General features: G+C 36.4%; 1 protein-coding gene across 1 annotated transcript in view; it reads left to right on the forward strand.

Moving 5' to 3' along the window:
• Nucleotides 1–8,549: 8,549 nt before the first annotated feature.
• chrna8 (cholinergic receptor, nicotinic, alpha 8) overlaps nt 8,550–14,002 on the forward strand; it is a 97,138-nt gene continuing 91,685 nt past the window's right edge. The window contains exon 1 of the mRNA XM_084096246.1: nt 8,550–8,702. Within this exon, the coding sequence (XP_083952372.1) occupies nt 8,630–8,702 (73 nt within the window). The 5' untranslated portion in view covers nt 8,550–8,629. The remainder of the gene's footprint in view (nt 8,703–14,002) is intronic.

Genomic DNA, 14,002 nt, shown 5'->3' on the forward strand with positions numbered 1-14,002 from the left:
CCCGTTTTCTAATGTATTTTACTCCATATTGTCACATCAGAAACATTTCTCTGGTTCAGAATAGCCTGACATTTTGCATAGTAAATTTTGAGTAAATCAGTGTTATTTGCATCCCTTAAATCAGTTTTCCAACCCTGTTCCTGGAGGCAAACCAACACTACACATTTTCAAACTCTTCCTAATCAAGCACAACTGATTCAGCTCGTTAGTAGGGACTCCGTGACCAGAAATATATCCTTCAGGAACAGGGTTGGGAAACAATGCCTTAGAGACGGGGTAGACGATTTGTTCCAGAAACATTTTTTGTTATGCTGGTTGAAAGTCTTTTCACATCCTGATAGCAATCACTAAGTTAAGTGGTCTAAATGTTTATATATATATATATATATACACAGAATAGTTCCACCATAAAATGTTCGTCTAATCCTGTCTGTCAGCATATGTATTTTTATACCTCCGCACTCCCTGCTTGCACAGACATCACACAGAAATTACCTATCTTACCTTTAAATTAATTAAAATAATGCTTAAGGTTTAATGTTTAGGGACCAAACTTGTTTTTTTAGAAGACTAGATGAACAAAGTTCAGTTTACATTTATGAGAAAAGTGTTATTCAAAAGTAGATATTGGCAACTTGGATATTGTTAGTTCCTCTCAAAAGCATCCATTGTTTTTCTATTTATTATTCTGATGTCACATTAAAGTCAACATGAAATCTTACTGTACATGATTTATCAGTACACACTCTGCCTCTCCAGTTATTTTTATTAGTGGCTTTCAAAATATGATTACAGAAGTAAAATTAATGCATGTTGCCTTTTATATTCATGAAGACTGTGTATTTAATATCTACATTACTGAATGCTGCTTTTGTATTGCATCAAAGAGAAATTATTCAAATGTACAGCCCTGCAAGGTGTTGTTGGCAGTGTATTTTGGCTTCTTGATAGTCAGGCTTTAATCTCAAAGCACCTCGCCTGTGAGTGATATTAACATAGCATCAAAAATTTCCATTTCTAGAGCATGTGAATTCCTCAGATATGTTTTCAAGCCACATCTGGGCTCTGTAATCATTGACAATAGCAACCGATAATGTGTAAGCGGTAGACTGAATTTCACGCTGTTGTGGCATCCCTTTCTTCTCAAAGTATGAGCTGTTGGTGCATTCTCTTGAGGTCCCATGCACATGCTCTTGCAAATCACAAGCTGTTCTCTATGTTAAAATATTCATTGACCAAAATTCATTTTTGACTATTATAAATATCATTCTAATGCATGTCATAAAAATACTTTCTTTTATGTTCAAGCCAACATAGGTGTAACAGTCATCAGCTGGTGTGCCCTTGAGAGCCACCAGAAGGCACTCCACATCAGAATATTGTGATTCCCTCACAACTACATTTCCAATAACTCACTGCCTGGACTCATCATCCCTGATTGCATCCACCTGTGTCTCATTACCTTGTTAGTCTCAGCCTATTTAAACCATGTACACTCATTCATTATCTGTGAAGTCTTGTTATTTGTTACAGCTGCAACTGGTTTTCCCGTTCCTTTCTCACCATCTGGTTTTGTTTTGTTTTGTTTTGTTTTGTTTTGTTTTGTTTTGTTTTGTTTTGTTTTGTTTTTTGTTTTGTTTTGTTTTGTTTTGTTTTGTTTTTTGTTTTGTTTTGTTTTGTTTTGTTTTGTTTTGTTTTGTTTTGTTTTGACTGCCTGCCTGTGTATGACTATGACCCTTGCCTGAATTTGGTCTTTGGTTACACTCCATTTAATAAACTACATTTGGATCCTTTACCTTTCGCGTCTCAGAGCAGTTTGTGACAGAAGACTTCGCCTGACATGGACCCAGCAGTTTGTCTCTTCTGCCTCTGCCTCTGCCTCTGCCAAGGTAACCATCCGATTGAGGATTATGTTAAAGAGTTTTGTGAGCTTTGCCATGGGGTGGACTTTAATGATGCTGTTTTAAAGGACATTTTTCGCCATGGACTTAATGAGCTTCTTAATTACCTCATGCCTGAAAATACTCCTCACTGGAATCTAGTTCAATATATTGACTTTGCCCTTTTGTTGAGCTGCTTGCTTCACGTCAGGCCTGCCGAGCCTGAGCTCCTGAGCTGCTTGCTTCACGTCAGGCCCGCCTCTTCGGACAAGATGGCCGCCTGCACTGCGTCAGGCCCGCCTCTTCGGACAAGATGGTCGCCTGCACCGCCTCAGTCTCCAGGGGTCTCATTTATAAAACTGTGCGTAGGAACCTTACTAAAAGTGTACGTGCGCCCGAAAGCCAAAAATGGCGTACGCAAACAAATATTCAGACTTATAAAACCGTTCGTACGCCAGAACCTGCGCAGAATTCACTTTATAAATCCCAGTCAGCGGAAGATTGTGCGCACATGCGTCTCCTCCCCGAAATAACCATATATGGAGCTTACAATGCCTAGTTTTACTATGCAGATCCTTATCTGCATATCATTTGCATATGATTATTCATCCACGCGATAACGTTTAACGGTACAAGACACATTACATTAATACAAATCAAGTAGTTGCCTATCCTTGCCTTGTTTTTGAATACATAAATCAAATAGTGTGAAATACATTTCAGAGAAAGTTTTTCTCAATCTTTTCCACTGGCTGAATTGTTTTTTTAATTGATTTTTAATGGAAACGGATAGGCCTTGAGCATTATTTGCACGAAACTATTTTCTCAGACAATCTGGTATTATCATAAGCAATTATCTCTGTGGTTAAAACATTAAAACACAGCATGCCAGAGGAAAAGTGTTCAAAAACATTGCATCCACAACAAATATTTCTATTGACTGAATTTGAATATAAAAATCATCAGCTGGATTACCCTTGAGAGCCACCAGAGGGCACTCCACATCAGACTATTGTGATTCCCTCACAACTACATTTCCCATAACTCACTGCCTGGACTCATCCCTGATTGCATCCACCTGTGTCTCATTACCTTGTTACTCTCAGCCTATTTAAACCATGTACACTCATTCATTATCTGCAAAGTCTTGTTGTTCATTTAATCTGCAATTCTGAGCGGTTTTCCCTTGTTCCTGGTTTTTGATATCTGCCTGTGCCCTGGTTTTCATGTTCCTTTCTCACCCTCTGGATTTGTTTGTATGGACTGCCTGCCTGTGTATGACCCTTGCCTGGATTTGGATTACGTCTTTGGATTACTCTGTTTAGTAAACTGCATTTTGATCGTTTACCTTCGTGTCTCAGAGCAGTTTGTGACAGAAAGCCTACAGCCAACGCAGCATACTATATGTTGTACTAACATGTAAAACTACCTTATGGTTGTAACATGGTCTTCTGAGGGAAATGAGTGGCCATATACTGAATGTAACTGAACCAAAGATAAACTTCATGATGAGATAAAAGATATGCCAGGGCATCCCAGTAAGATATCCCATAATGAGATGTTGAAGTCGACCAAAATAGAACATAATATATTCAAATCATAATTGATTAGTTTCTTTTTAAAGTATTTATTTACCATTAAATTCAGCTCTTCTGGATATATTTGAATAAAGCATAATGCAAATTTAGGCAATGCTACAACATTTACCTGTAAAATAATTTAATGACAAAATGGACACAAATGCTTAATGGACCTCTCCTTTAATTGAAACAAACCTAAAACGGACAAGCTGAGGTTTTAAATAGTCTGACTTCATCTCTTCCTGTATAATTCAGTAGAGGAGATGTTATCTGGTGTGACAGCACTGGTGCTTGTGGCAGTCTCAAATCAGAATCCTCATAACATCCTAACAAGTTTTCCTAACCTACTTTACAATCCACTCTCACAACTTTATTATGTTACAATGGTCAGAATGAATCTGTTATGAATATGTATGCTTGAGTCCTTAGAAAAACAGTATTTTGCACTAAATTTAAGGTATAAATATTATTAAATGGTTTGGTTGTGGTTTGTAGGGTGAGATGAGGAAACAATCTACACATTTAAATAATTTAGCGTGTGCAGGATGATGATGCATCAGCCAAAGTGTTATTAAGGGACACAAATAGAAACATTTGCTAATTCAGTTGTCATAGCACCGGCTAAACGCACATACAAAAAAAAAAAAAAAAAAAAAAAGTTGATTCAACACACACACACACAATTAAAATTGATTCATGTCACACAGTTAGCCTATATATTTGAATGAATAGTGTGATGTCTGAAATGTACATCTAACTAATGGAATTACTGAATAATAACCCAGGAATTACTGAATAATAACCCAGTGAATTACAATAAGTATTAAAATGTAAAATTATAAAACTACTAACTACATGCCATTTGGGACCTTTTGTCCCATTTTCTTTCCCCTGAGGGGTGTCTAATTATATATTTTCACTATATATAATATAATATAAATGTTGACATTCAGATGAAATTGCAAAATTGAGAAGAGCATAACCATTCATTAAATGTGTTAAGATGATATCTATGGTCAAGTGAAAAAATAAATAAAAAATTAAGGCATTGCTTGCCAACAGATGGCAGCATATCCTACTGTAATGACATTGGATGGAAATGACATTCATCTTTATGACCAACGTTACTTGTGAAAGAGCGTTGACTTACATAATACATATATCTGTTAAAAAATAAATGTTATTACTGAGTTAAAACTACACTGCAACTCTTTCTCAGAAGGGGTTAAAGCTAATCTTCTCCTCTCATTCCTGTCATTGATGTGTTCTGGTGTGATCAATCACTTAATTAACTGATATTTGCAAGTTAATGTTCATTTATAATGTGCAATGTCTTCAAGGTTGCCAATAAGTGTCTCAGGTTTGTATTTTCAGGAAATCAAAAACTAATTTATTTCCATGTATATTCTGATGATTTATACAGGCAGAAAGTGTTTCGTATGGTTTTGTTTGTTGTTTGTTGAAACTTCACATCATGTAGAAATCAGGTGCCATGGTAACATGATAGCTAAAAAGGACCCAGTGTCATCTGCTAAAAGTAGCATGCTCATTTAATCTGAAGCAACATCATGTCAGTTTGTATTAACACAGACACATTTATAATCTCAACAGTGCTACGTCTTTATCTCTATAAAAATTCTGGACTGCATCATTCATAAAGAAAGCTTTTGACAAATTAAATGCAACAGTGCAAGTTATTTTTGAAAAAATGCATTTCATTTGAAATGAAATCAAGAAAGCTACTCTTTTTTTTCCCCATCATCTCTTCTTTTTGAGTTGATTGAGGGTCAGTCACAAAAGTTCGATTCTGTTTGTCTCTTTTTCAATGTTTTTTTCCTCGCCTTCTGCCCTCCAATCTCTGGAGCTTTAACTCCAATCTTCTGGACACTCATATTCTTTCTCATATGATGAAAGGTGAAAGAGTAAAAGATAGGGAGAAAGATATGGAAGCACACATGATAGTGTGTCCAGGGTCTTCTGAGGGGTTATAAGGGTAATTTAATATAAATCTGTGCCTGGAATGCTTCCGATCACATCTCTCTCTATCTCTATTTCTCTCTCGCTTTCTTTTTGTACTTTATAAGCTTATGTTATCTAATTTCTGCTCTTTCTTTTTTTTGTAATATTACATTCTAGTATGTGGATTTAATTGTTTACAAATATTTGTAGCATTTATAAAATGTTCTTATAATACATAAATTATTTAATAATAATGAAATCTTATAATACACATTCAAATGTTTTTGTGAAAGCAGGATGATTTCCATGCCAGTAAGGAAATGACTTCTGACTGCAAGAAGAAGAGAGCGCAATGGGAATAATGTGTTTATTGTTTTGCTAAGTTAAAACTGTCTCATTTTCATAGAATAAAAGTTAGTTCTCTGAGTCAAGCTGACAGTGCATGAGGCTTGTCTGTTTTCCCCAACTGCTCTCTGCTCTCGTCTGATGCTAAGAGACAGTTGTGCAAAGCTTGTGGATGTCGTGAGAAGGAGAGAAGAGGGAGAGGTCACATACCGGTGTCTACCACCGATGGGGTTTTGGGGACTGTCAGATTCAATTCCCTGCTCTCTCATTCATAGTCCTGTGTGAGAACGAACGTCTGCCGGGGCACCAGTGTGTGATGAATCTGTTTGCAATTCATGCGGCTGCAAAGTGCAGTACACTGTAAAACCATATGTGCTCCAAGGGCCAGTTAAAATTTTCCATCATTTAACACCAAGCATAATAAAGTGTTCAAATGGATTTGAATGATAATCATTTTGTACTGGTATTCTCTATCCATTTATTGGATAGAGAATATATTGGATGCCTTATATTGTGAATACATCCACACTCCAGAAAAATTAATATACAAGCCATTGATTGGATTATCGGCTAACAACACTGTGCCAACAATACCATTTAGCATTAAAGTAAAACAACAAACATTATTACATTTCATGGTGGGCCCAATGTTGGCACGGTAAGGCCTCAAGGCCATATCGTGCCTACATTGTATTTTAACTGATGAACAGTTAAGCATTGTATAATATGATGCTGTTGGTTAATTTTACTTGGCAAACTTGCCATGAATTGTTACCATAGCATTTCATTCGTTGACAGAGAGTAGATACAAGGTTTTAAATTAAAATATCATCTTTTTTAAAATAGCAGCTGGCTAAACAATTGAACACAATAAAATCACATTGGCACTTTAATCACAGTTCTGTATGAAAGTAGAAAGAAGATTAACTTATTTTTCTATAAATATGTAACTGATATCAGAGTCAAAATCTTGTTTTATTTCTCATAATTTTATATAATTAAAAGGTCCTAAATGTGTATTTAATTGATCTTCGATCACCCTACAATCCATCACCCTCTTTAAGGTCACAAACCTCTGGACTTTTAGTCTAAGTCCACTAAAGAAGGGAGAGCATTTTTGTATTTGGTTTCTAAACTCTGGAATAGCCTTCCTGATGATGTTCAGAGATGTTCAGATGATGTTCCTGATAGGTTCAGAGACACTATCCCAATTTAAATCTAGATTAAAGGCGCTGGAATGAACGCCTCTTTAGCCAGGCATTCACATAATGCACCTCATAACCTTGTACTTCAGTTATATCAGATGAAATGCACATGGTTATTGTTGCTTGAAATGTTAGGAACAGCAGCTACACTAATTACTTTCCATTTGCTTTTCTATTTTATCTCGGGATGCCCAGCCCGAGCTACCTAGAGACTGTGTCAGCTCCAGTTTGGATCCAGCCTCTCACAAAGGCTTCAGATGCCCCAACACCTGTGAAGAGTCGACTCCAACTCCTGTGAGGACTTCAGATGACGCCAACTCTGAATCAACACGCACCAATGCTAAATTTCTATATATCTTGTCTATAACATATATATCTATAAAGATAAATCTATAAATATATCTATAACTTGTAATAATTATTCTATGAGCTCATTGGTGGATGCTGCACATTGGTGGTGGTTGAAGAGATTCCCCCCTTCCATGTAAAGTGCTTTGAGTGCAGAGAAAAATGTAACTAATTATTATTTGTTATTAAATAATACATGATGTTAGCTAACTGTGTGATTTGTAGATAACTATGAATTGTTAGCTAACTGTGTGATTTGTACATTTCTGAAATACATTACTTGGATACATTCTCTGATGTAGACACTAAATTGTAATGTAGACACATGCATTTAAAGCTGCTTTGAAACAATATGTATTGTGAAAAGTGCTATACAAATAAATGTGATAAATGATTGATTTAAACTGAAAATATTAAAAAGCGTTTTGTTGTCAATACTGTCAATACTTTAAAAAAAAATAACCTGTACCCTGAAAAATATTCACTTAAGTAGAAAGTGTGAAAAGTAACCCCGGTCTGCGCTATCCTAACTGCAACAGTCTACACACATTTGACTTCAGGGACATTCCCTCGGGAACAATATGGCTTTAAGTGCTTTGATCATATGGCACAATAGTGACAGGAATCATGAATTAAATCACAGAACACATCGACCTTCCGATAATTAGGTAACGTCTTTAACCTCTAAAATAAATTAACGAGAGGAATGTAATACCTACTTCAGATTTTAGTGCACCGATCACAAACATCTGATGATGCGCTTGGGCTGCAAACTCATATTTATAAATCCTAACTGAACCTAATAATGATCCATTAAAAACATTGCCCAATAAGAGGCGTTTAAATCTCCCCTCGGATTCAATACTTTAAATGCAGATTTTACAAGCATCATATCGTGCTTGCAGCATATTAACCACAGCAAGCGATAGAGTGAAATGATTTCTGCAGATAGCGCGTGTCCAGATGGCGTCTTTACGCATAATGTAGGAGCGCGCGCAAACGTGCAAACTGTTTATATTGTAATGCATAGTGATTAGACTTGGTTGAGATTGATTAACCAAAGGAAAAAAAAAACAGTTTATGGGTCACAGTTTATAAGGATAACATGCCGATTATAGACACACTGATATTGCCTTGCGGTCAGTGAGTGTGTTTGAGAAATTAAAAGCAAATGGGAGCGAGAGAGAGAAAGAGAAAGAGAGAGAGAGAGTGAGAGGAGGGCGCGCGCAAGTGTTCCACCTAAGCACACAGCTCGGATGCTGACAGATTAAAGTTTCGTCGGCTTGTGTGAGGACAACTTCCAATTAAAGGAATGATGCAGAATCAAAGACATTTTGGAACTCTTCACCTTGGATTTTTTATATGGACGTCATTTTGTATTAAAGGTAGGTGCTGCTGTTTTTATAACTTAAGTAATTTGCATAACACAATTTACTTGATTGATTTGTAATAGTAAAAGTGAACTCCGCGAAGGTGCATCGTATCTAGATGAGTTTCTTTTATTTGTTTTAAAGTGTAACTTAGCCTGAATAGTACGTAGCTAAAGTATGACAAAATAATTACTTAGACTTACTGAATTAAAGCTAGGATGGATCATTTCACTGTATAAAAATATGAGCTTTTATGTTTGTTTTTATGTACTGCTTGAGTGTCTGTGTGCGATTTGCCTTGCAGCACCTCGATCTCGTAATACCCCGTAACATCTGGCATGATCGCACTGAAGCATGAATACTGACAAAAATATAGTTAAACATCCTTAGATCTGCTCGCCAATACGCCGATGTGAGACGCAAGCAACCATGTAGCAAGGACATAACGGATTTTTAACCTATAATTTCAGGGTAGGCTATTATAGGTTAGCTCAGTGCATGAGTATATGCGCGCGCATCAAGTGTACGTCTCTATGCTGGACTTCCTTTTGATACTTTCAAATAACGCCTTGCTTAATAAATCTTTTATGCGCGAGTGATATTATGCCTGTGTGGCATTTAATATTGATTAACTCACGTTTCAGACAAAAATTGGCGAGTTGGTATGTATATTCCTTTGCTGACACAGACATTTGTTCCAAAAGAAACCAAAGCATCAACCTTTGTTTGTTAACACAGAAAAGCAGACTGATATTAACAGTGAAATATCCGATTGACTGTATATCAGCACTTTTGGAACACCACTCAGCCAAACAAATTTTAGGAACGAAACTTTAAAATCCAGCTCTCTCACACATTAGCATTGGAACTGTTCCTCTAAATAGTAACCTGTCTAAAACACGTAGGCCTACAGAACTTGGTTTGTGTCATGATGACTTTTTGGATAAGCAACACATTCTGTTCCTGAGACATGAAAGAGGTCCCTTGGTGTCCTTTTATTTCCCTTAAAGCCAAAGCATGATTAAAACTCTTAGATTGATTTTGTCTGGACATTCAGTGTGTGTGGGGGTTTTACTTATAACCATTTAAGGTCTGGGATTGCCCTAAATCTATTTGCAGAAGTCACTCTCACCCAATGCTTTAAGTAAAAATGACTTCAATTTATGACCGCTGGTAAGCTTTCTGCCAATTATGGTAATATTATAATGCTGACTGCAGATTTCTTTAAAAGGTAAAACATTTGCAGACAAGGACCCCTGGATTCCTGTACCACTCATGTCTATTCTTTAATAATACAATTGTGGGCAATGTTGTGTGAATTCAAATAGATTTTTTTGAAAAACCCGACCCTAAACGTATAGGTCATAAGCAGAAAACGTACATGAGATTGTACAATTTGACACGAATTAGCCACCAATTCACCAAAACATAAAAATTACAAATTTCCATGAGAGTGTGTTGTCCTTACCCACATGTTAAATCTGTATGCCTTTTTTTTCTTTCTTTTTTTCTGTGACACTGTGAAACGCTGTGCATATGTGAGAACCAATGTATTTAAAAGCAGGAATATACAAATTACGTTTTATTGTTTTGTTGTTAACGGCATTAGTATTTTCCTTATATTGGCAGAAATGTAATTTTAACCAACATTCGGACAATATTCATACCACTCTCCCAGCTGTCATGGAGGGTTAGAATTTATACCATGACCTTAAAATCCCATATACCAGCAGTTTACACTATTTGGCTGAGAGAAAATGGTCAACATGCAAATTAAAGAGAGATGGCAGTCATATGTTTTGTATCAGTATCATGTAGTGGAAATGGCTGGCCTGAGTGAGCCAGGCCTCATCATAATGTCAGTAACGTACCCCACTGATTGTATCAATATTTACTTTCAAAATCATGTTAAAAATGCATTAATCCTTCCCTTTGCTTCCACACGTCTGGGAAGCTCTTCCAATAGATGTTGGAACATAGACGCAGTGATCGGCTCTGATCCAAAAAAGTTTGAGAACCACTGCTTTTAAAACCATTCACTAAAAGGTTCTTTGAGGAACCTAAACTGAGTCATCAAGCAATTAATTAAGACATTTCTCCTTATAAAGAACCTTTTGACATAAATAGTTCCTTAAAATTGAGCCAATAACCCTATGGTTCTATTTAAAAACCTTTTTTCTAATGTAAGACTTGAGAAATTAGATAAATGCCAGGCAGTCTACTTGAAGAATGACCACTCCCTGAGAGGACAAAGGACCTTTCTGGAAATTAACATTTGAACTCTCTCTTGTGAAACTAGCACCATCATTCAAGTCTCACCTAAGCAATCCTAATCTACATTTCTTCCCCTCTTCCCCCATCCCTCATGCTGAGATCACCAAAATTCACCCCAGAATCTATAATGGGAATAATTATCATACAGTATTACACATGTTTGGTATCGTTTGAAATGTCTCAGTAAAACTGGTACAAAGGTCTCATTCCCAAAGAAGTAAAACAAAAGGTAATACGTTTTTTTAAGAGTTTATAGATAACTGGCACACAGGTCTCTAGACAAATGGTCTCCTACTCCCAAAAGGTGTCCACTCTGAATGTAAATTCCCATTGTTAGCAGATGTTTCCATGTGAGAAAAGTTTCTGTCTATATAATGAAATGCAACTAGAGGATCAGGGCGATTCTGATCTTCTGTACCAGATCAGCCCGTGAATGCTGAGAGTCGCCGGTACTCTCAGCATTATGTATTTCCTAATGTCGGGTTCGCATCTCTTCTCTTTATTGCAGGGCATTTGATGTTTTGTATTGATTATCTTTGAACTGATTACGAAATTGGCATGATATATTTACCTGACATAATAAATTGTATCCACTGATTTTATTCTAATGGACTCTGGCATTATTTACTGTAAAGAGTTAAAAAGAATAGTCAAACATTCTCTCACATTTAATGATGCACAGATATCTTTAAAACCTTTTCATTTATGGAGTCAGATGAAATAACGAGAAAATACTTATAAGAAAATGTATTTAATTTAATCAAAAATACTTTGCCACGGGAAAAGACAGTCACACGCAGAGACCTTCCCCGCTGACCGGATACCTCCATTCAGATACCTCCATTGGGCCGATTGAGTGCGGGCTTACACTAAGAGCATATGACATGGAATTAAGATTTATATTTATAGAAATTACTGGAAAACGATCTAAACCTGTTATTTTACACTTACAAATAATCAGATAACATAAGTAAACATATTTGGCACACTGTCAGAGGAGAGCGCTCCAAGCTCAGTATTTTGTCCAAAACCCAGAGTAGTACTCCTCCCATATTTCTGGTTAGGAAAATAACCAGGCAATGGTGAATATACAGTATAGGCCTCCACTCATGCTGATTGGGTAGACATGTTGATTACTGATTGTTGACAGCTGTTTGGAATGACGTGATGATTGGGATGATGTGATGATTGGGATGGCGTGATTATTGGAATTATGTGATGATTGGATAGATAATTTGAACGTGTTCCTCACAAACTTTGTTAATAAAACATCATTTAATGTTTTTAGCCATATACAGTAGTTCACACACCTGCTGTTTACAGTACAAAGTATCCTTGAGCACAACTGCATATACTAGGGCTCCTCAATCCTGTTCATGTAAATCTTTTAAGACTGGTCTGAAACTAATAATCAGGAATCTAAGTTCGGTTCCAATCCCGCACCAACATATCTAATGATCCAGAAGACTTGTAAACAAACAGTTTTTCTGCAAAATACATTGGATTGTTGATCAGACTTTATTCAAACAAACAAAAGTCTATGTGTGTGAGGATACATTCGCACGCACACACACACACACTTTGCAGGGGATGGAGTTGGGAAAAACCTTCCACTATAGTGGTATATTGAAGGAAAAGATTAGGCAGAGGCATTTTTTACCTCTTTGTGCACATCCAGTGACTGTTCTGTATACATTCATCACAAAATATTGACCAAATAATTATGATTATGATTTTTGCCATAGCAGCTCTAGATGCAATTATTTAAGACATTTCTCCTAATATAGATCATTTTTGGCATTCCACTATAGTGGCATATTGATGGAAAATATTTGACAAAAGCATTTTATACCTCTTTGTGCACATCTAGTGACTTTTCGGTATGCAATCATCACTTAATGCAGGCAGCAATTGGCAGCTAGAAGAGTGAGAAAAAGAGAGGACTAACATGAGCCATTAAGGTCTAACTTGAAGACCATCATCATCTTAATCATTTTTAAAGGTGTAATGCGGCATATAGAAAAAAGCACTGCTGCAGTCAGTCAGCATAGGAAAGGTCTGATTTTCTTAAAGGGTAACTCTCGCCAAAATGCAACCTAGGGTCTTTTTGTTAATCTACCCGAGGCAAACTTTAGTTTAAAGCATAATTAGAATGGAAAGGCCACTTTTAAGTTTGACCGTATTTTCGTTTTCAGTTAAATTGCCTTTTGAATGGGAGTGCTTGGGGCACTCATAGACTGTAAAAAATATGGACAAAGCGTCTGTGACGTCACCCATAGACCGGGAAGAACGGGTTTGAAGCCGTTTATGGGGGGTATGGGCGGCGCCATCTTGGAAAATCTTGGGAAATCCTAACCCCGCCCACCTTCTGACGCAGCGCGCGTCACTCAGCTCGCTCTGCTACTCCGGTTATCTCTGTGTATATTTTAGGCAACGAAATATGTTATAAAACACCACACTAACTCTTCGTTTTCATTTAAAGAAATCTTAAACATTATAGCCACACAAATGTGGTTCAGGCAACGCGTATTGATTATATTCACTGCACATAACGTTTGCCTATTTATAACAAAACGAAATATAAAACACAAACCTGCCTCTTTTCGTTTTAAATATAATATAAAAATATTAAACATTTTAATATGGTCCAGGCAATATGTGCATTTGTACTAAACAACAGATGTTGCAGTAAACAACATTACAGATCGTATTCGTTGAATTAAAATTTAAAATGACAAAACTCAACCCAGTCTCTTTTTGTTAAATTTCAGTTTTATCAATATTAGCTATTATAAAAGTATAAGTAAAAGGTAAAGTTACAAGAAGCTATACAAATAAAGCAAACAATTCAGTCAAACATAAAAAGTCAGCGCTCGATCTAGTCTAATACAACGGTAGTTAAATAGCTTATAAAGTTATGAAACTTCCCCTCAGCCAAAACGATTGCCCAGGGAACAAATTATAGATTTACGTTACGAGACCAAAAATCGCCCGTTAGATATACACAAGACGAATTATATCTCATGTTTAACCACTACAGA

The sequence above is a fragment of the Abramis brama genome (assembly GCF_963993115.1).
Source record: "Abramis brama genome assembly, chromosome: 2".
Lineage (NCBI taxonomy): Eukaryota > Metazoa > Chordata > Actinopteri > Cypriniformes > Leuciscidae > Abramis > Abramis brama.